This window comes from Corvus moneduloides, chromosome 10 (assembly GCF_009650955.1).
Source record: "Corvus moneduloides isolate bCorMon1 chromosome 10, bCorMon1.pri, whole genome shotgun sequence".
Classification (NCBI taxonomy): Eukaryota; Metazoa; Chordata; class Aves; order Passeriformes; family Corvidae; genus Corvus; species Corvus moneduloides.
The window spans coordinates 27,126,792-27,149,241 of NC_045485.1; the positions used below are offsets into that span (position 1 = coordinate 27,126,792).

Consider the following 22,450-nt stretch of genomic DNA (forward strand, 5'->3'; position numbering starts at 1 on the left):
ATTCTCAGTGAAATCCAATTCCCTGATGACAGTTTCCCAGCTGCTGTCCATAAACCCTCTGGGCTTTTTCCTATACCTACTCCTCTTCCACTCAGACTGCTTCTACCACCTGTATGCCAGAACAGAGTCTCTCACAGAAAGGAGAGATCTTAGGAGTCAGGCAAGACCTAGGGATACCTCTGAATTTCCCAGGATACTGAATATTCTTCCCATTTTCCTGACATTATTTTTAGTAAATTATGAGGCTTGTGATTTCAAGTGTTCATTCCTCCACATGGGCAAGTCAAATATTTATAGTTATTTTTCCAGTACTTTCAATATTTTCCATGTCTCTAGTGCTGGTGGAAATGAAGTGGAGAGACAGTCTGTGGTGTTTGTGTTGACTTGCCTGCCTCCATTTTTCAGTTGCCTTAGGAGTATTACATCCTAGGCCAACATCTGATGGTTTTACAATGTTCCAGTGCCTGCAAGATGGAAAAAGCCATGGACAGGTGCATTTTCAACCTCAGACTGCTTCAGCAGCATAAAACCTGCTGTGGAAATAGATACAAAGCCTCATACCTGGTGGTTTCCCTTCTGAAGTCAATGGCTTCAGGGTGACTTCTATTAAAGGGATACAGGATCATGCCAACAGCCAGAGATTGGGATATTCAGTCATGTTTTTACTAAGTGTGACACTCGCTGCAGCCCCAAGAGTTCTGGGATTGTGGAAGCTCTGGTACTGGTTTCTGTCTTTTTTGCACTGTTTAATTTAGAGGAGTGTTTTGAATGCTGCAGTTTATTCCTGTCCTAACTCCACCTATTTGCTGTGAAAGAGGAAAGTTGTTATTGTTTCTAACATCTTCTGCTGTAAGGGTATCCCTCTGAATCTCTCTGCCAGGCTGGGGCAATATCTAAAGGGCATCACTGTCCCTTGGATGACCTTGGCGTGTGTCAGTCCAGCAGCACAGGCTTTCCTAGCCAGGAGTGGACAGCCCAGCTGGCTCATTCACAGCCCTGCCAAACAGTAACAGTAGGACAGAAACATCTTCTCCCACCAAGAAAAGATGGCCCTTATCCACTGTCTTGTCACTTCGGGGAAAACCTCACAACAAAACACCCAGGAGAAATCCACATCTTGCTTAAATCTGAGAAATCATTAACAGTCTAATATCAAACCTGGCTTGAACTGTGCAGTTGGGTTGCTCTGCTTGGAGTCAACACCTGGATAATTGCGCCTACTCGTGTCACATCGAAATAATCATCTCTCATAACTTTCCTGCTCCAAGGTCCAGGCCAGCCAGTATTAGCTATCCAAATTTTATCAGAACTTGAAGCTTAAATACTACCAGAAAGAGCTCAGTTGTGGGAACTGTGGTCTTTCATTAGGCCTGTATGTGAAGTACATACATTAAGTATGACCATGCAGAATACTCTCCTCAAGAATGTTATTTGCACGCCTGAGCCCCAAGATAACCATTCATTATTTGGTTGATACCACAGATAGATTAAAATCAAGGAAATATGATTATGATATGAATATTTTGTTATTTTATCTCTAATCCAGGTGAATTGATACCTATACAAATACAGGTAACACATGGTGTACTTTTCATTACTGCTCAGTGTTGCTGTGACAAACCAGTGTTTGGCTTTGTTCCTACTGTCACTTGTTTACTCAGTTCCTACCTGCCAACAAGAATGTAGAGCTTCATATCAATTACTTGTAATGATTAATCTTATTGTAGTACTCCTGATTGTCAGCTGTTGCTTTAATAGCTTACAAATAAACTAATATAGTCTGGCATAACAACCAGTGACCTGGGGAGGATTCAGGAGCAACACAATGTGCTTACCTAGGTAAGAAACAGAGATCAAAATCCCCTGTTCCATCAAGCCATGCTGCCTGAGCTCAGGGAAGTTAGTAGAGTGTGTCAGCTTATCCAAAAAATGCTCAAATGTATAGATTGCATGGTATCTTCCTTTGCTACACGGCAATGGGTCTCACAAATCCATGGATAACATTGCCATGCAGTTACTGGTATCTTACCCTGGGTAACCAATGACTTCTCATTACATTTTTTCTTCTTTATTTATTCATTATTTTACTATATTTTTTCTCTTCTGGTCATTTATTTGCAGCTCTTCTCTCAAATGAACAATCAATTCTGTCAGCATCTTCCTTTTATCCCTTTCCAGTGATTAAATGCTGTTAAAGCTTTTAACAGAAGCATAAAAGAGCAAAATTTTTCTGTTTCATTAATTTAGGCACTTCTTGCTACATTATGCCTCATTTCTCCGAACTTTTCCTGCTTTTCCTTTTGGAGTTCATTCATCATCACGTAGTCTGTCTGAACTTCCTTCTAGCAATGTATACTTAGCTGAAAATGAGCATCATCAGAGATTAAAAACAATCCACTAGAGAACTAATTGGATCATTTTCCAAACTACAGCATGAGCTTTCATGGTGGGAGAAGAACACCTTGGAAGTGGAATGCAAAGACAGTGATGGCCACCTGAAATAAACCTTATGTTTGGCCCATGCTGATGACAGTATGCAGTTCCTGGGATCTGGGGCTTTCCCAGGGTGACCCCAGCAGGGCTGAGGTGTGCGGCAACGACCCAAGCTGCTAAAATGAGACCTGAAACCAGTAGTCCCATGGAAGTAAGGAAACCAATATACTGACTTTCCTGCACTGTTTCTGGTATATCTGCAAGTCTAAATGGTGTCTACGAATCAGAACCTTTTGGGAGCCTCCCATGGGATGCTGTGTACCTGGGATTCTTTAACAACTACACTTAAATTCCATACACTTTTGCTTGCAAGCACATACATTTGTCTTGCATGTTGACTGTCAAATCCTTTGTGACTCCTCACCCCCTTCCCAGGGCTGAACTTTCTTAGGCTCCATAGGGGCCAGTCATGATGTAGAGAACCTACATAAGAGTTATGTGTTCCTTGTGACAAAAGACAACCCAGAGCCGTTGGGATGTTTGTGATGCTTCTCATGGGAGGCTACCAAGGCTGAACAACAGGCATGGGGTTTGCTCAGGAAGCTCAGGTCACAGTGGGGTGCTGGGAAAGGGGCCATGGCATGAGCTTCTCTTTTAGGTGCCTTGGCACCCTCTGTGGCCGGGCCACAGCCTTTCTGAACTCAGTTATCCTACAGGGCTGGAGAAAGCAAAAGAGGAATGAACAACTGCCCCAAGGTCACACCAAGAGAAGGATTGCTGGGGTCCCATCTTAGAAGCTTCCCAGAAAAACATAACCAAAAGAGTCCTGTTGTGGGGGCGTTCAGACACAACAGGTGATCCTCCTTTGGCAGAGTTGGGATCTCCTCCTGCATTGGAGAGGACTCTGTAAGGGCATGAAGAGCTGTCAGCTGAGGCTGGAAAGGGGCAGAAAGGGAGAAAGAAGAGCCAGCACAGAGCCCCTGTGAAACCTGTGTTGGCACAGACAGGTAAATGCTCCTTTCTTCTGAGGGCCAAGAGAGGCTGCTCCTGAGCCTAGGACTGAGGTGGAGGAAGTGTTATAAACAGGGATATTTAATGTCTCTAAGCTAAAACAGGGTAGCTTTAGACTGGGTATTGGGAAGAAATTGTTCCTGGGAGGGCGGGGAGGCCCTGGCACAGGGTGCCCAGAGCAGCTGTGGCTGCCTCTGGATCCCTGGAAGTGTCCAAGGCCAGGTTGGACAGGGCTTGGAGTAACCTGGGATAGTGGACGGTGTCCCTGCCCATGGCAGGGGGTTGAAATGAGATGAGCTTTAAGGTCCTTTCCAGGCCAAACCCTTCTGTGATTCTATCATTCCATGATTTAGAAATAAATTAGGCAAAAAAGGGAAGCAGCATTAATTGCTCTGGAAGAGAAAACAGAAAGGCCAAGAGGACCAGAGGTGAGGGGAAAGGGAAGGCAGGGATAACAACCCTTTCACCTACTCTGAGTGGATACAGAATGTGGGACTCAGCATTTCCCTGATGCTTTGTAGCAGCTTTCCAGTAGAGTTCAGATCAGGATGTAAACAAGAATTCGTATGCACTTGTTACTGAAGGATGAAGTAGCTTGTCAGACTATAACATTCGGAATCTTTTGGACATGGAGGATGACTGCAAGATTGACAATATCATAGCACAAGATTTTACTTTTGTAGAAGAAGTATGCTAAGAAAATCACGTGGGGTAGCAGAGCACATGCTTCTATGTGCCATACTTGTCTGCAGTTAGATGGGAGCATTCCATGGTAATAATTTTGTTTAAAAACACATAAATTAATTTAAAACATATGTATTTTCATTCTTACCTGATTTGATACAGTCTGGTGTCTTGCAAACCCCATCTAAAAGAGAATACAATCATATTCTTAATTCTTTACTCAATGTCAATATAATAAAATCTACTGTAAATATTTTCATTGACAGTCAATTTAATTGTAGTGTACATTAAGATAAATAGGAACAGACACCTTACACTCAGTAAGGGAATATTTATAGGATCAGGCTCTCAAAATATCATCATCTTCAACCCTTTAGGGTCATTCAGTGCTAGTCACTCATCATGTGGAATTTTTGTAGTCATAAGAGGAAAATGTCCTATCAATTGGAAGTGGGCAAAATACTATTTTTATAACAAAGAAGCAATTTAGAGGAAAATAGCACAAGGACTGGAGAGAATTACAAAGCCAGTTTGAATTTAGCAATACTTTACAATGACAAAAGGACTTTCACGGAATTATATGAAAATTCTGAGGCATTCATTTTGAAGTCTTCTAAACAAAATACAGGATTCAGGAACATGAAAATATTTCCTTTCGAGACTTTGGAAATAAAACTCTTTTTTTCCCCGCAGGGGCATTTTCCCATCCCATAATTGAACTACACATCAGTAAAAAGCTTAAACAAAACTATTAAGTACTTCAAAATCAAACAAAGCACTTAATTCCCAATATAAGGAAACATTCTAGTTTCACCCTAGATGGAAATTTTAGCTTCTCTGTATTATCTTTTCCAAAAATTATCAGGATATTTACCCCTGAATGAAATTATTTTGCTCTGGCTGCTGAAGCACAAAACCTCTCAGGATGACTACACTCTCTGAGAGTCCTTACTGCAACAGCCTGAAAAAATAGGATTTTCATACATCTACAGAAAAAACACAAAGGAGACCTGGAGTTTGGTTTTCTTCAGCAATGTTGTAATTTGTTGGGATTTTTGCTTACTGAAGCATTAATTACAAACAGAAGTATTCCGAAGTCAGAACAAGCAGATGGTTTGTGTTTACCACAACTTTGCATGAACAAATGGGTTTACCCAGTCCCAGTTGGAAACACGCAGTTTCTGAGTTTTTCCAGCAACAAGACGTGTGGATGCAGCTCCACGTTTCAGCCAACATCCTAAACCCCTTCCCTGTTCCCGTGTATTTGTGCATGCAGTCAGTCCCTGTGTACTCACCGTCATATGTGGCATACAGGGCAATCATGGTGATGGCCACAATGGCCAGCAGCACCACGACCACAGCCAGCCCTATTTCCAGGCCACTCCATCCCAGTTTCTTCTTCGGTTTTGGAGTATTCATTTCAGTTATATCCATCTGGCTTTCTGACTTGCCCATAACCCAGCGTCTGGAATGGAAAAGGGAATATTCACTGAGCACTTACCCTGAGTCATAGCTTGAAACCGGCTCCTCAATTGCACTGTAACAAAGGTGTTTTCTAGGTGAGTTTTCCAATTATTTGTAATACTACTGGGCTGTCAGTCAGGAAATGAAGAATCCTGCCCTCTGCCAGGCCTGGGCATGCACATACACACACACACACACACGTACCATGCACTTTGTGTCATGGATGGAGAGCAGAAGAGTGGAGTTCCTTCACTTGGAGGAGCTTCCTTCACACCACACAGAAAAGGAAGGCCAACAAACCAAAACTTATTTTTAAAATGTACCCGTGAGGTTTAATCTTGTGTGGAGGTACAGGAGTTCACAAGCAGTAAAAAGCAAGTCTCTTTGCTTGAATAAAAATTAACTTAACCTGCCAATTACTTATCTAATGCCAAAGGTCAAAATATGCCATTGTGCTTCGCTGTCACTTCTAAAATATTATGTAAGCAGTTCTTGACTACAGCTTTACAGCTGGCTCTAAAAATAGAAAAAAAAATCAGGCTCTGCTGGGAGCCTGTCAAATTCACACTGAAGACAGGGAGTCTTCACAGTAATTTTTAAAGAACTGCGAGCAGGCCTGTCTTTGGAGGTTAGAGCACTGGGAAACAGGAGTCACGCAATGCCGGTGGCAGCGAGCTCACGCTCACTCGTGCAGCTCATGCAGTACGTTTGGAGATTGTCCCTCTGTTGCTCTTCAGAGGTAACTGGGCCACCTTTGCAGTGCTGCTGGTGGCAGCTCTGTGCTCTCCCTTCACCTGCTCCTACTTATCCAGGGCCAGACTTTCCTCCACCAACCGAGATTCCAGTCCCTACACACACAGCAATGTATTTCTCAGTATTTCACAATGAAAATCCCTCACAGCATTTCCTGGGGCTCTATACATCCACAGGCAGTGCACACCCTTTCCATTTAATGGGAAAGACCATGAGAATTTCACTGGGATAAATAACGGGAACACTACATTCACCAGACCCCTCACACAAAGGTCACCCTTCCTTAAGTCAGTGAGGGACCCTTCTCAGGCTCTGCATCCAGTTAAGTCTAAGACTCGGAACTTCATTATTTTAAACTGGCTTAGCTGTATTGCTGACTTGTGTTCATCCCAACTCAAACTCTCCTCAAACTGCTGCAATCTCTCACATCTCCAGTCTTTGCTTTTCCACTGGACCTCCCTCTTCTGCCCAATTCACATTCCTTAGTTCCCAATAATCTCTTCCTCCCTCTGATGTCCACCTCCCCTAGAATGCGGACCCTCTGCTGCAAAAACAGGTCACTAAAGTGTATGTTTACCAATAAACTGAAGATGTCAAATAACCCAGTATTACAGATGTAAGTAAAGACAGATTTTGTGTTCCATGGGTTTACCAACACTTGTCCCGGTGGCTCACTGAACATTCTCACACTGTTCCTCTACATAAACAAGAGGACATTTTATTTTTGTGTTTCTCATCTGCCCTTCTGTCGCTACTCCCGGGACTTCAAGATTCAGGAGGTGACTGGCTGTGCCAGAATTGCAGCTCTTCCATGGCTCAGGAGGCTGGAATCCTGAGGTCGGCCCAGCCTCTGTCTTTCTGTACCTACAAGGACCATCAGAACTACTTTCACGTGCCTCATGAGCTGCTTTTTTCTCTGAAGAACAGGATTTTTGGTGAAATGAGCCAGTGGTTTCTCAGGCACAGGACTGAAATCCCACTGAACTGTGCAAAGGAATGAGAAATCTGCCCTGCATTAACTATGAGCTAAAACTTCATAGGTAATAAAAAAGCAAATTAACCATTATCCCCTTCTCACTTCCAGTCATTTTAAGCAGCAAAAAAATGTTCTTTATATGGGCTAAATACTGCCGAGTCTCCAGAATCCTCTGAGTACGTGGAGCCTCATTGAAGCAATGATGCTTATCTCCTGACTCTGGTGGTGACTTTGAGCACTGAAAACAGCTCCACAGAGCAGCAGGAAACACTGTACCTTTCATGTGCAAATACGTTCTTTGCAGACATCTAAGTTTTTCCAAGCGAGCTAATCTTTCTGTTCCTGCAGGAGCGCTCCTCGTGTCTAAAGGCATCTGAGTAATTTTTACTTCTAGTTATTTAGAGAGTTGAGCCCATCTGCATTAACGACCACCAGGTAAAAGCTGCTTTATGTGCTACTGCAAGCACAGCGAAACTGTAGGAATAATTTCAGCAGATACAAGCCTCGGTATTGTGGTTTTCTTATGCTTCTCTTGGTGCTTATGTGATCCCCTCTGCTCTGCCTGCTGAAGCTTAGACACCACAGAGAGCTGAAGATGTTTCGACGGATCCTGGTCTAGATGGCACAAGGAGTTAATTAATGCATTGGCTTCTGGTTTTGGGATGGGTTTGTTAAAATCGGTTTGTGCTTATTTGGTTCCCAGCGTCGCCTCACAGAAAATGCAGCACGTCACGGGAATACTTTACTATTTTTTCACTAACTCGTGCAGCCTGTCCCGTGCCGGCCGGGCGGTGCCACGGGGCATCGCCGGGCAGCCTTCGGAGGCTGAACCTCTTCCGCCGCACGGAGCCCGGCACAGCCCCGGCGCCCGGCACAGCCCCGCCGCCCTCCGAGCGCGCCTCCGGCCCCCGGGGAGGCGCCTTGGGCCGGGCCGGGCCGCCCTGGGCGGGGAGGGCGCTCGGCTCCCGCCGCAGCCGCTGCCCGCCGAGGGTGGCTCCGGGCGCTGCCCGCGGGGTGCTTGCCCCGGCCGAACCCGGCCCGCGGCCCCCCGAGGGTGAGCTGGCCCCAGACCCAGCGTCCCGGCTTAGGGAGCACCGCTCCCGGCTGGGAGCTCCCGGCTTAGGGAGCCGCGCGGGGTCCCGTCCGCCCGCCCGTCCGTCCCGCCCCGCTCCCGCAGCCCCGTTCCGCACTCACCCGCTGGCGCTCGCAGGGGTCCGGCCGCGGGGCCGCCTCGCACATCCCCGGGCGGCGCCGGGCGGAGGCGGCGGGGGCGCCCCGAGCCGGCGGGTCCGCGCCCGCGGGTCCCGGGGGGAGGCGGCGCAGGCTCGGGCTCGGGCTCGGGCTCGGGCTCGGGCTCGGCTCGGGCTCGGCTCGGGCTCAGGCTGGCGGGGCTGTGGTGGGCGGCCGCCGGCGGGGCTCAGCGCCCGCGGGCAGCGGCGGGGCCGCGGGGCGCCCGCATCGCCGGGTCATCAGAGCCCGGGGCGCTCCCCGCTGCCCGCGCCCGCCGCTCGCCGCCGCCGATCAAAGGAGCCCTTGTCCGCCGGCCGCCGGACGAGCAGTTCTCCGGCTGACCTGAAGGCTTCTTCCTCTTCGCGATCATAAAAATGGGATGGGGCAGGAAACAAACAAACAAGCCCCCCCGCCCCGCCGAAGCACGCTGTGCACCTCGCCAAGCCTCCCCCGGCGCCGGGGCAGCGGCGGGGGCAGCAGCGGCGGCGCGGGGCCGGGCGGGGCGGAGGAGCGCCGTGTCCGATGGAGCGGCCCCTGCACCTGCCCGCCCGCGCCGGCTTCTCATTTCTCCCCAGGCGGTTCAGGAGAAGGAGGGAGAGGATGCACGGGGAATGTTAGCGGCTGCATGTCTGCGTCTCGGTGCCTGCTTCCATGCACACTCATCGCCTTTGTCAAATTAATGCAGTCACATACGCTTTGCAAGATCTTACATCCTCGTTCACCGAGTGATTTCTCCTCGGGAGGGAGATAGCTGTGACTTCTTGCACGGAGAGGCAGCTCTGAGCTCTGTCAAAAGATTTCTCAGCCAACTGAGTATCAAAAGATATTTGTTTCATCTTTACAAAGTTTCAGTTTAATTAAGTTTCATTTTTACTAAGAGACTGACAAACATCAACAGCAGAAATACGAGTTGCCGTCATTCCTCTCACTCAAACCAGACACCACGCTCCTTTCTGCTGCCTGCCTTTAGAGGTTTATTACCTCTGAGGCAGACATGGCAGGAATTTCTGAAATCTTTTATTACCAGCTACACACACTAAAATGTCTGCGGCTTAAGGGGGGTAACCTCCTCCTACCAAGAAAGGTAAAAACTGAATCCCCACTTCTTTATGGAACAGCCCAGTGAGTGATCCGCAGGGCAGATGCAATGAAGAGGGGAAAATTATAACTGGGCATTAGCTGTTAAAATGAAGTACTTTTACAAAATGAACCTCTGAAGAAGGAGATTTTATTTACTAAAAAAGCAATAGAAGTCTCAAAAATGGGCAAGAAAAAAAATTCTGAAGATCTAGAGAACAAAAACACTGCATTTTCTTACAGAGAGGAGTGAGGGAAATGCTGATTACATCCTTTCCAGGATCAGTGTTCAAATTATCATAAATATCTCACTTTCACCCTTTCCTGCAGTAATTCTTACAGAGTTCCAGTCCGATTCCTGGGACAAGCCATGTGTTCCTGCAGGTTGCTCCTGTCAGTACCTGATGCATTAAACAATAGCAATTTTCACCAAGCAAAGTAAAAATAGAGAAGCCATTAAAAATACATGTAATTTTGTAACCAGGTGCCTATTGTAGCCTTCACTGCAACAAAGCTTGGGAAGCACGGGGTGGTGCGTAAACAGAGTGAACTAAAATGGCATAAAAGGACTTGTTTCTAAAATTTTAGATGAACAAAAAAAGTAAAACTGCCTAATTCACCACAAAGAGACAGAAAAGGAAGAAACTCCTCTGGCAATCTGTAAATAGCCCAAAGAGGACTAACGTACCTGACAGGCAGTGAGAGAGTTTCCGTTCTTGTAGAACCTCGTGTTTGGAAAGAGAGAGCAGATGTTGGTGACACAGGCTGTGAGAGGTGTGATCTGTGAGTCAAGCACTGAGATTCCTGTTTGGGTCTTTCTTAGGAAAAACTCCCAGCAAGTCAATAGTGTGACATGCTTCTTGAGAATAGTATCAGTGTTCCTGTGGGCACTCGGAGAAGTGAGGTTTGCAGAGGGAGACAATCGTGAGGTGGGGGTCTCATCTTGTCCCAGTTAAAAAGTGATAAGACATGAGGAAATGGCCTCAAGTTCTGCCAGGAGAGGTTTAGTTTGGATTTTAGAGAAAATTTCTTCACAGAAAGGGTTGTCCAGCCCTGGCACAGCTGTCCAGGGCAGTGGTGGAGTCCCCATCCCTGGAGGGATTTAAAAGCTGTGTGGATGTGGCACTTGGGGACATGGTCATTGGTGGCCTTGGCAGTTGGATTAGATGGTCTTAGAGGGCTTTTCCAACCCTATCATTTTAGGGATGACAGACTTATAGCTTCATTCTGCTAATGGACATGCCCTACAGATTCCTGAAGGCAAACCCCCCATGCCAAGTTGAACCAAGGAGCACGTTGCCCTTGTATTGATTCCGGTTAAACACTATGTGTTTGCTTCCCTCTTACTCACCTTCCCCTGCTAGGACTGTGACTTCACCAAGATAAGAAACAAAAAGGCAGACCAACAACAGAAAGTTCACACCACAACTGAAAGAAACAATTTACCCTCGAATTTAGACATAAGAGTAAATAGTTTGTCCTTACTTCTTGCTGAGGTGTGCTGCTCGAGTGATCTTACTGCTTGCAGTGAGAAGGAGGAGAGGAAGAGTCTGCAGCTTCATCCTTTAGGGACAAGTTTGGAGGGGTCTGGCACTGCTGCTCACAATGGACTTCTCTGGACTTTTGATGGACCAGGTTGAAACAAATACATGGTAAATTCATAGAACCAAATAACATTCGACATACAATTTAGAGTCAGAATATGAAAAAAAGGGAGTTAATATGGAAAAGCACACTGTTAAATCCATGTCCTTGAAAAACAAAGACTGCTGCTCACTGCTAATTTGAGAGGAGATAGCAATACTTAGCAGTACTATCCCCTAAAAATCTGGCTAGGGAAGGAAGGTGCTCCAAAACCTGTGCTCACTAGTAGTTCAGAAAATCATACAAAAATGGATTCACCATCCAGCCTTCAGGAAAACAAACTGCATCCCAGCAGCTCAACTGGAATTCCTCAAAGAGTGAAGAAAAGCCAATGACCCATTCAATATTGTGTTCTCCTGTTGGTCCAAATGACCACAGCAAGACCTCATTCCCAGTATGACCTCTGGGTGACATTTGGGACATTAGGACTCATTTACGGTACTGTGAAACAACATTATTGATACTTGTATCTATTTCCTTTTGGAAAAGCTCGCTTTTCCAAGCAGCAAAGCCAGGGTTCATGGAACAAACAACATGGATGCTGCTGTGTGAGTTTGACCACCCCGCTCAATCCTGCTGATCCCTTCCCCGTCATGTCCTCTGCTATAGGAGAGGAAAATGGGGAACCTCCTGCCTTCCCTCCTTAGCCCTGTGCATGTTCAGTGCAGTTGGACTGTGAGAATTTAGGTGGTAAAGTTTTACCACACTGAGTATTTCCTCATTTGAGTCTGGTTGTGTTTCTCTGTAGGTTTGTAATGCGTCCAAGCCTGGGTAATTTCTCATTCAGGCAAGCAAACAGTGTAGGTCTCAAAATATTTGTTTCAGTGCCTAAATTATTCAGGTCTAATTGTATCGTATTACAAAGCTTTGTCTTTGTTAGGCAACAGGCTTTGCAGTGCAACTGATTTGCAGGTGTTTGCAAGCCTGATAAAACACTTGGCTGAAAAGGCTGAAAAGCTGCCTTTTTTTTTTTTTTTTTTTTGGCTGTTTTTGAGCTTGCCTAAGAGCCACACACATTGCTGCAGCTAGCACTGGCTAACATGCTCTTCAGGGTCCTGAATCTCTGCAGCCATACCAGGAACCATCGTGTTAAATGTTACTGGGACAATACTGGGTGATATTGTCAAAAGAGGTGATGTAAAACTGCACGTACCATATGCAGATGGCATGATAACTGATAATGGTGTAAACCCAGAAGAAAAAGAGAGAGGAGAGAATTGAGATACATTAACCACAGGTTTCCTGTGCAGTGCTAATACAGTTGTGAAGGCTTAGTCACACTTTTCTGGTTAGCTTTAAAACCACAGCTTTCAGAAAAAAAAAGAGCACAAGCACAGGGAGGCCTTTACTCCAGCAGAAACTGGAGCAGGAACTGCTAGGGACAGGCAAAACCCAAGGAATCAACACCCCGCTGTGTTTCCAAGCAGCTGTCTGCACTGGGGCTCCACAGCACTGGGGCCCTGTGGCACCGGGGCTCTGCGGCGCTGGAGATCCACAGCAGAGCTTCCAAGGCACTGGGAATCCAAAGCAGCTGGGAGTCCAGAACATGGAAGCCCTGTGCACTGCGGTGCCTGAGGTGGGGGCTGGGGGGCTGCAAGTGGGCTGGACTCCCCCAGCCCACACAGTGGGTGTTGACCTCTTGGGAATGCTGCACCCTCACAGTGCCCATGTGTTGGTGTGCCCTGGCAGCGGCCAGGTGTTGGTGAAGAGCAGGGGCCTGCAGCTCATCCCAGCACAGCCTGAGGATCCCCAGCTGGGAGCTCCTGCAGGGACGTGGATGTGGCAGGAGGAGCCTCAGGAGCCATCAGCAGTGGTGGTGTTGCCCCAGCATGACCACCAGCCGTGCTGCTCCAGCTCTGGTCTTTCCTGTCATCGTGGTTCACGTTTAATTGTAGGTATTTCTCTTTTGGAAGTGTTTGCTGATGCTGTCATCTCAAAAGCCTAAACTTTGTGTTTTATTGGTGTAATCACCATCTTTATTACTGTCAGGCCTTGCATCCAGTAGTGTCCTGGTGCCTCTATTGCAGAGCTGGCATTGCCCAGGAGCCTCGTGGTTGGGCAGTGGAGTGCTGTGCCAGGGAGGGGCTGGCACGGGGGCAGTCGGATGATCCTGTGGGGTGTGTTTGGAGCTGCTTTGGCACAGGAAGTGCCAGCAAGTTAGTAGCAGCACTGACCAAAGACTGAACCAGGTGGGGGACCCTGGTTGTGGGGAGTATTTTGAATCAGGGACTTGTAAAGCGTGTGCTTGGTCTCTGTTTCTCCTGGCTCAGTGAGAGTAGCTGGATTCCACTCACTAACAATATTAAGGCTGATAATAGGTTGGACTGTGGTGCTGTTTGAAGCTGAATTGTAAATGCCTGGTGTGTCTGTACAAAATAATTAAAGTTGACAAATAAAGGAGCACAGGTTTTTGGGTCCGTGTGATAGTTTACAGATGACTTGTTGTCCAGGAGTTGTTACTTGAGCAGCTTTGCTCAGTTCTGCAGAGGCTTTGAGGCTGGAAGCCACAATCACAGTGTGTTACAGTCATTCCATATTCTGAGAGCATCGGAGGAGCCCAGAGTTCTGCAGCGAATATCTTTGTGATGCACTTGTAGCACTTTTATTTATTTTATATATTTATTTATTTAATTATTAAAAAGTAGAGAATATGGCAGAATCTGGAAGCTGGGGAGGAGGGGGTTGGTTATCAGCTGAAAGGATAAGGGGAACATTACAGAGTAAAACATGCTCCAAAGCTACTCCTGGCAGCGTCAGCCCTCAGGATAACAGGATTGCAGACTTACTCTGCCTTGTCTTTTCTTTATAAGATAATGAGATGAACATCACCCATTTTCTCAATGATAGAATAATCTTTTCATCATCAAGTATCAGAATAATAAGTATTTTTGCTGTTTGCTGTAAAGGTGCATTGAATGGTTGGAGAAGTCCAGTGGAGTGCCTACACTACCTAGAGAAGTGAGGATAGTGAAAGCATCTTGGAGGATGCTCAAGGTCCACTTTCCTTCTAGTGTGATAGTCTGGCTGTCTTGAGAGACCAGGTAAAGCTGAGTTCACAGAGCTGCAGCACTTCTGAAAAACACAGGCCTCGTTCTTCCTCAGGAACACAATGAAAGGTTCCTCAGGAACGCAATCAAAGGTATGGGATCTCCCATCAATATTAAATCAAATACATGGCATCTACCAAATATGTTAGTGGGAAATTAAAAGTACAGCAAAGAAGCAAAGGAAAAATGCTGATTATTTCAGTGGAGTGAAGTGGTGACCTTTTTGTATTTATATGTCTTTATTGAAGTATCCTGTCCAACAACACTCTGAATTATTGTTCAGAATATAAAATTATTCATAGCTAAATACAACTAGTAGGGCATGGCAGTGCTGTGTGAGGGCATTGTGTAAGGCACACACATCCAGCATATCTGTGCTGTGTTGGCCACATTAGATGGTTGAAGGATGAGAAGGCTGTTAGCAGGAAAGAGGAACTCTTTGAGGGACAGGTCCTGAGGTGTGTGTTTTCTCAGCAGGCTGGAAGAATGTCCAGCCTGGTACAGCCACTAATCAGGTTATCCCTGCCAAGGGCTGTGATTGTTTTCAGTGTCATAGTCTATTACTACAGCGAGCCACTGATGGACTGCAAGGCTGATAAACATACTCAGCACCACAGGCTGTGTCTGCTGGAGTCTGGAGTACAGTTACAGTCAAGAAGATTGCTAAGGCTGGGAGATATTCAAAAGAGAGGAAAGAAATGTTTAAATTTAGGATGACAGATTAAAAATATTCATTAGTAATGTCTAGGCCACTGGAAAACAATCAGCCATAATGTAACAAAGCAGTGGGTAGTGACACCTTGCCTGGCCTGGTGGGAAATAAGTCCCATTTTTCTGTTCTTTCTTGCTGTTGGCACCCTGGATGAGAGTTTCTTTTCACCACCCAAATGACATAAGCAAATAGTCAGCAAGAAAAATGGGTTGTGTTTCAATGTCACAGATTATCTGGCTCCACGGCCCTGCACATGAGATCATTTGAACCAAGTCCATGACTTAAATGTCTCTTTCTGGTCTTTTTTTAATCCCAAATGACAAAGTACAAGGCTTGTATAGCACAAGTACAGTATGGAAAATGGGGAGGAAAAAGTGCTGACTCTGGACTGTCAGAACACTGGGAGAGTTGTCCTGTTCCAAGCCGTCTTTCTTAGGTCACACTGTGGTAGTAGATCTGGGAGAGAAAACCAATAGGTTTTTCTAATGCTTTACATTAGATTTTCTGCCTTAAAATATGAAAGGGCAAATGTGGTGTATGTGTGAATGCGAAAATGGGAAAACAAATCTCTATTGTTTTTCTCAGTGAGAACTTGTCCTGCCTTCCCTTGGGCCTGTGTCAAAGCTTCTGGAAACTTCATGGGTGACATCAAGAGCCAGGACATGGCTGTGCCCTGGGAAATGGGCCCCCTCGGGTAGGTGCTCGTGCTTTGTGTATTCAGCTGCAGATGTCTGAGCATTCTTACAGTTAAGCTCAAGTATTAAAGCAAATGCCTTCTCTGCGCTCTGCTGCCAAGGCATGAGCACACCTGTGCCAGGTGGAGCTCCACAGGGATCCCTGCTCCCTGCCAAGCCATAGAGAGCTGCTCCCATTCCTTCAGTACCAGAGAGGTGCCCTGGCATTGCCAGCTCAGCGCCTCCGTTCCCCTCGCCCTGGCTGGGCAGCCCTTACATAATGCCAGCAGTGGTCTTTTCCCCCGGGAGCTGAAAGTCTTCCCCTTTCCAGAGGGTTATTTCCCTCCCTGTTTAGTCTTTTTCCACTTCCATTTACTTGCCTCAATATTTCAGTTTGCCTACTCTGATCCTGCTTTTACCTCTTCTGTTGGCTCTGTCTCTTTTTGCCTGTCTCCGTTTCACTGAAGCTTTTACTGTGAGGAGGATCAAATAATTGCAGGGTTAAAGCAGACCCTTGAACTCACAGCGTTTAATGGGTTTGTAATTAGGCCATGTATCCCTGTGAGAATGGGCAGTCTGGGAATTCGCCAGGATTTACAGGGGGATTTAGTAGCCTACTAAGAGTTTCCAGACCTATTACATTCCTTAAGAAGTCTTAAAGACACCACTGATTTTGGCAGGGAACTAGGATGTCTCTAAATACACATAGAACTGAGGGATGAAAAGTAGAAAACTACTTATTTTGTAAAGAACAAGGAAAAGTTTCAAAGTTTTTATAATTTGAAATGCAGAAATAGATGTTCAACATTATCTTGGTAACACATGCCTGGCTTAGAGCGTATGATGTGTGTTTTCCCTGAGAATTCATATTTACATATTTGATAAGACATGAATATTAAAACACACTTTAACCAGGCTCTGTGTATGCATTGTAATGTAGGTATATGTGACCACTGCTGCCTTCTGATCTTGGAATATGTAATTGTGTTTAAAAAAATCATGAAGTCTTTGCTTTCCTCCATCCTACCTGTTTGCCATTTATAAGGTTCTGTGGCATCACATTTTCTGTGTGTTTTGGGGAGATCAGTGTCTGTTAAATGCCAGGTGATTTTATTATGAAGCCCTGGTTTATTTTTTACTCACAACTGAGACAAGCACAAACTTCTGTTGTTGTTTACTTTCCAGAGAGGAAGGGAAAATTACATCTAACCTAAAAATACCTTCCTCCCCCTACCCCATGTCTCAGTGCTTTGAGCTTGGGCAGGGTGGAGGATAAGAAAAGGCAGAAAACAACTGGGCAGTTTTCTCACAGTAGCACGAAATTGCTGGTTTTTCTTCCAGGTTAAAGAAACCCAAACCATAATTAACTTTCTTCTCTCTGTTCAATAATTACCCTGAAAAAGACCACAGCAATAAAAACTAGTCTGCTTACCTGTGCAGCAAAGGGAGTGTAGAACTTTCTGGAAATTTGACCTATCCAAGTTTGGTTTTGGATCAGCCGTGGGTTTGACTTATGAAATTGGGTTCTAAGTTCGAATTCAGATTTTCTTGTAACTGTAATGTATATCAGGATCTTTCAGAGTGGTTTGAGCCCATACCCATGTCTCCTGACTGCAGCAATCCAAGGGCACTTGTTCATGTCAAATTGATTAGCTCCTGTGAAAAGTTTGGAAGTTACAGTGAGTTTAAGTCTTGTTTAAATACAAGACTATAAATTCAGCTGTTTCTGTACCTATTACAACATAATTTCACTGATGGCATCCTGAGCACTAAAAACATGTGCTTCTAAAAATGCTGACGTTGGGAGAAGTGGGATAAAAGAAAAATACAGGAGTCTTCCTTGGGCTTAGTAGTTTGGGGTTTATCTCTATCAAGAGCTACAGGGAACTTTTATTGCTGTTCTTACACAACCTCAGAGTAGCTCTGTCACCTGTGGGCAGAGTAATTCCATGATAATCCTTGGCATTACACTGGATTTATACCCCTGCTCTCTGACTCGAAGCAGAGTTTGGGTTTCTGTGAGTGACAGCAGCAGCAGGAACCCACAGTTCAACGTGTCACACTGTGAGCTCTTAAAATATCATCAAAACTATCAATCTGAAAAGCTGGAAAACAAATTTGCAGTTCAAACATGAAGCACAAAGTGTCCCTTCCTCTTTTTTCACTGAATTAGCTTTTGAAAAGGCCAAGAGCTGCTGCAGAGATAACAAGGGCTGAAGAATTTAGAGCAGGTGGTACCAACTGTGCAAGCCCAGCTCGCAGCCAGAAGGATCCGACCCCCAGCTGTGGAGCAGCCTGGGGGATCTGGAGTGGCTCCTGTGGGAGGACAGAGTGGTCTGGCCGGAGTACCGAGGCTGCCCCACGAGTGGGGATTTTTCTCTCTCCCTCAGAGAGATCCCCAGGGAATGCCACAGCAAAATTCAACAAGATGGCCATGAAGAAATAGCTTAGTTTAAGTCTCTGCTTCTTCACTGATGGGGGAGATGGTGGATACTGGGTCTGCATTTGCCAAGCAGAGGTCCTGTGGAAGAGCAAATCCTGGTGTTTATTTTTGTAGGGGATAATAGCACTTACCTACCATGTGTGAAGGTCTAGAAAATATGGTTGGTTAAATTTCTTCGTGTGAAAATTGTGACATCCATTCTTCATTTCTGAGGACTGGAAATGGTAGTATTGGATTCTTATGAAATACAGTCATGCATTGATGTAATTTCCACATGTTTTCATAGACTTTTAAGATTTTCTTGTCTTAGACTACTGTTACAAATTGACCTTCACTCCAGCAAGAGTTCCTCTGGAAAGTATTCAGAAATGCTCAGAACTAGTAGAATGATTTTCCTTATTTTCCTTATTTTCATACTTTAAAGAATTATTTCTGTCACAGCTGTTCTTGATTTAGGTGAGGGAATGATGCAAAACAATGGCTATAAAATACTACACACCCCTCTAAGTGCGCTGAGCTTGTCTCACTTCTGTTCTCTTCACCCCGTGTATGTGATTTTCCAGCACTGTGAATGCTCTGAAGTCTCTCCTTGTAGAAATCCCCCCTTGCCCTTTGGGAATGTCCCGTGCATCCTGTCCGGGGCAGCTCCTTTGGGAGCGCGTTCAGGTGGAAGGTAGAGCCCTGCTGGTGGTACTCACTGCAGGGACACGTGTTCATCCTCCTGCTCAGCGGAGGTTCTTCCCTGGTTTGCCTGGGCTTTGGTCCCCAGGAGGGTAAAATCCACCTTTCCCGTAGTGCAGGGTGGTGCCTCGGAGTCCATCGGCCCAGGCTGTGCCTCGTGGTGAGAGTGAGAGAGCGAGGAGGAGTTTCCACATCGGTGCCTTCAGCTGCCCCTGCTCCCCTGAGCCCCCAGGGCAGTGTTTGCCTGCTGTACCTGCACCGAGGGAGCCCTGTCCTGTGCCCTTTTACATTCCAAATGACTTCTTACATTGTGAAATTTCAGCTCTTTCCATTTACAGTTTAGAATTTCTTCACAGAGAGGTTTTTTTGACCTTATATTTTATTCAAGCTTTTCTTGACAGTTTTAGGTAAATACTGTCTTTGCTTATGCATCATTTACAGCTGTTCTTTAGCTTTTCTATTCTTCCTTTTTCACTGACTGGCTGCTCTCATGTTTATGAGTTCTATTTGTTTCATCTGAGACAAAAATCCTCTGCCCTCAGCATATATTATCACACTGATTATTAGTTTTTGTTTACAGATAGGAGCTTGCTTTTACTATGTAAATAACATTCTGCTCTGATGGCTGAGCCAAAACAAAATTCATAAGAGTGTTTATAAATATTTATTCTCACCTCTTCCCAGGTCTTGTGTACCCTATGCTCTGAAACACTCCTGGAAAACCCTGCTGTATCTTGGATAACTTAATGTCAGATATCCTGGATAATCTTTATAGTTGATATGAGGTGGTAGCAATAAAGAAAAAGTATTTTACCTTTTATCTTACAGGTGGCTTTTTTATACTGTGTCTGATGCAGATATTGGTTTCTTAAGAAGCCTTTAACGCTGCTGGGATGATAAATGAAAATGTACTGTATCTTTATAAGATGACTGGGCAGAATGAGATTAAAATTGGAAGTGTGTGTGAGACAAGACTGAAATGTTGTTGTTGGGGTTTTTTTCGCATGAGCTTGTACTCCCTGGAAAACCCTTGCTAGTGTCAGACAAGCCCTGAAACATTCCTTAATCATGGTGACTTGGCTGCAGCTTCCCCCTGGCCAGTAAAAAATCATCACTGATGCAGTTGCCTTGATGGCACTTATGAGATCAAAGGATGAGATTTCTCAGATGATTTTGCTAAGAGTGAGTAAAACAAAATAGTTTTTCATTATCTTTTATATGATTTAGTGAAGATTAGAGGGAATAATCCAAATTTTTTGAGGATTTAAAAATGAACCATTCTGCTTGCAGCATTTTAGGATATTAGAAATTTGAATCTATGAAGATGTTCACAGCTTTGTTAAGATGGATTCAGAGTTCCCAGCTTTAGTTATTATAAAGATACTGACCAGTGATACTTTATTTTTAATTTTCTTCTCATCTTGTGGTGGAGAAGCACAATAGTATTTTCCAACATAATAATAATTAGGTCTTTTTCTGTATCAGCCTTAATAAAATAAGATGCACCTGAAGTTCTTTTGTTTGAGCTGAGACCGACAGAAAGCTTAGAATATGAAGAGGGAATACAGATCCAGGCCAATGTGACATTTCTGTACTGGTGGTAGGGCTCAGGAGGAGGGGTCAGTCAGTGGTGGTTTTCCTTTTCTCTGAGCTCAAACTCAGAAGATTTAGAAGTTCTGAAATTTCAGAAGTTCTGAAGACGTTTTCCCTGAAGTTTTAAGGTTTACCTGGCTGGACCACTTGCTAAATTTAAAGGATTTGGGTGCTAGGGGATTGAATTAAATAAGCACCTGAGGAGGTGACACCACTGCCTTTCCATGCCCCGGTTTTGCTAGAAGAAAGTTAATGAATGTGTTTATTACAGCTCAAACCCCCCCAGAAAATGTCAGATACAACATCTGCTTTGGTTACTGCTGTAGTTGCCTCTGCCTTTGGTTAAGCTCTGACCTGCTCTGGGCCTGTGTCTCTGCTTCCATGGCAAAACCTGCTGTGAAATTACAGTTTCCCTGGGGATAATCAGACAATCTCTGGGAATAATTTAAAAATCCGGTGTTAAAAGGAGCCCCTGGTACATCCCCTTTTAAACACTAATAGCCTTCCCAGGTGACAGCCCAAGGGAGATAAAAGATGGGAGCAAAGGGAGCTTGTACACTTTTGGGAACAGAGTCACAGTTATCCTTTGTTTTGAAACGCTGATCTTTCCCTCTTGCCACAAAAAGCCTTTCCCCACTATAACCCTTGTGGAATTGGGAAGGGCACTGACAGCAAACAGGGCACAGGGGCCAAGCTGAGCCCCCAGACACTGAGGATCCGGGAGGTGGGCAGAGATATACCCTTGGGGTCCCTGGAGGCTAGGTGCCCAGAAATACTGAAAACAGCGTTTCTAAGTTTGAAAACATTGTTCTTGGTAGATTTCACTACACTGGCCTCCTCTTCAGCACGACTGAAAAGTCTGAAACTTGTCTGAGTCTCTCTGCCTGTGTTTCTGCCATGCTGTGTATTGGTCCCAGATCTTCTCACTTGGGCTCTTTGCTGGTTTACAGTGAAAAGAAGCAGGACGAGAATGTTTGAAATATTACAGCAGTTTCTAGCACAGCACATACTTCCACTATTTGTTTCCAGGTGGTATTTAAGATGACGCAATTTAACATGCTAGAATTATCTTCTGCCAAAACAAAGATTAACAATTCTGGATTTTGTATTTTCTAAAGAAGAGTGCTCTGTGGTTACCTAACAAGGTATGTTCAGTGAGCAGTTCAGTTTTCTAGAGCTGCAGCCATTTATAGTACAGGTCCCACCTGCTTTCCATTAGACCTTGAATTCATAAATTATTTACATGCTTTTGGAAAAAAATCTAGTCTGTCGTATACATTCTTTCCTCCCTTTAACTGTACCAGAATAATGGGTTTTATGAGGGCCTGCTTCTGTATCAGTCAGCTGCCATTCTTACCAGGAATTTTATTTAGTTTATTCCACTTCCCATGTGAGCTGCAGAAATGAAATCTCATAACTCATTGTGAGCTGACCATATATGAGGGAACAGTGACATGTCATTGTCTGAAAGTAAATGGAAGATACTTGAAATTGTCTGAGAACAATGCCTGGGATTAAATGGATGCTCTGGCACATGGAGCACTGCCACAGTAATACAACTGTCACTTAAAGGACATCCTTGGGTGGTAACATTCCAAGTCACCTCACAGAAGAAGGGACATGAAGTACCCCTGGCCCCTTAATGGCTTCAAAGCGTGTCTGGGGTAAGGCCCATTAGAGGCCTGGCTTCAAAGCATGTCCAAATTGCAAGAACTTGACCTCTGAATAAAATTCTAATAAATGTTTAAGCAGGAAGGGGGGTTTGGGACGGGAGGTGTGTCATGCAGCTCCCCAGCTGAAAGAAGTCTAAGGAGTCAAGTAATACAAACTGAGGAATTCACTCCTATGTATTTAAAGTCCTCATCATAGAGGTGGAAGGGTGAGAAACTGAAGAAGCTGTTACTCTCTTGGAGTTTCAAGCACAGTTCCTGGTGTCTGCAGTAGTTTTTAGAAGATTTAGGGTAGAAATAGGCACAGTAGAATGTGTGATAAGTTGTACCTGTATTTAACAGTTGAGAAGCTGTTTAG

The 22,450-nt window shown here is 45.0% G+C and overlaps 1 protein-coding gene across 1 annotated transcript in view; it reads right to left on the minus strand.

Moving 5' to 3' along the window:
• MME (membrane metalloendopeptidase) overlaps window positions 1–8,584 on the minus strand; it is a 31,111-nt gene extending 22,527 nt beyond the window's left edge. Inside the window, exons 1-3 of the mRNA XM_032119960.1 lie at window positions 8,516–8,584; window positions 5,424–5,593; window positions 4,277–4,312 (exon numbers count right to left, since the gene is read on the minus strand). Of these exons, the coding sequence (XP_031975851.1) occupies window positions 4,277–4,312; window positions 5,424–5,583 (196 nt within the window). The 5' untranslated portion in view covers window positions 5,584–5,593; window positions 8,516–8,584. The remainder of the gene's footprint in view (window positions 1–4,276; window positions 4,313–5,423; window positions 5,594–8,515) is intronic.
• Window positions 8,585–22,450: the final 13,866 nt, after the last annotated feature.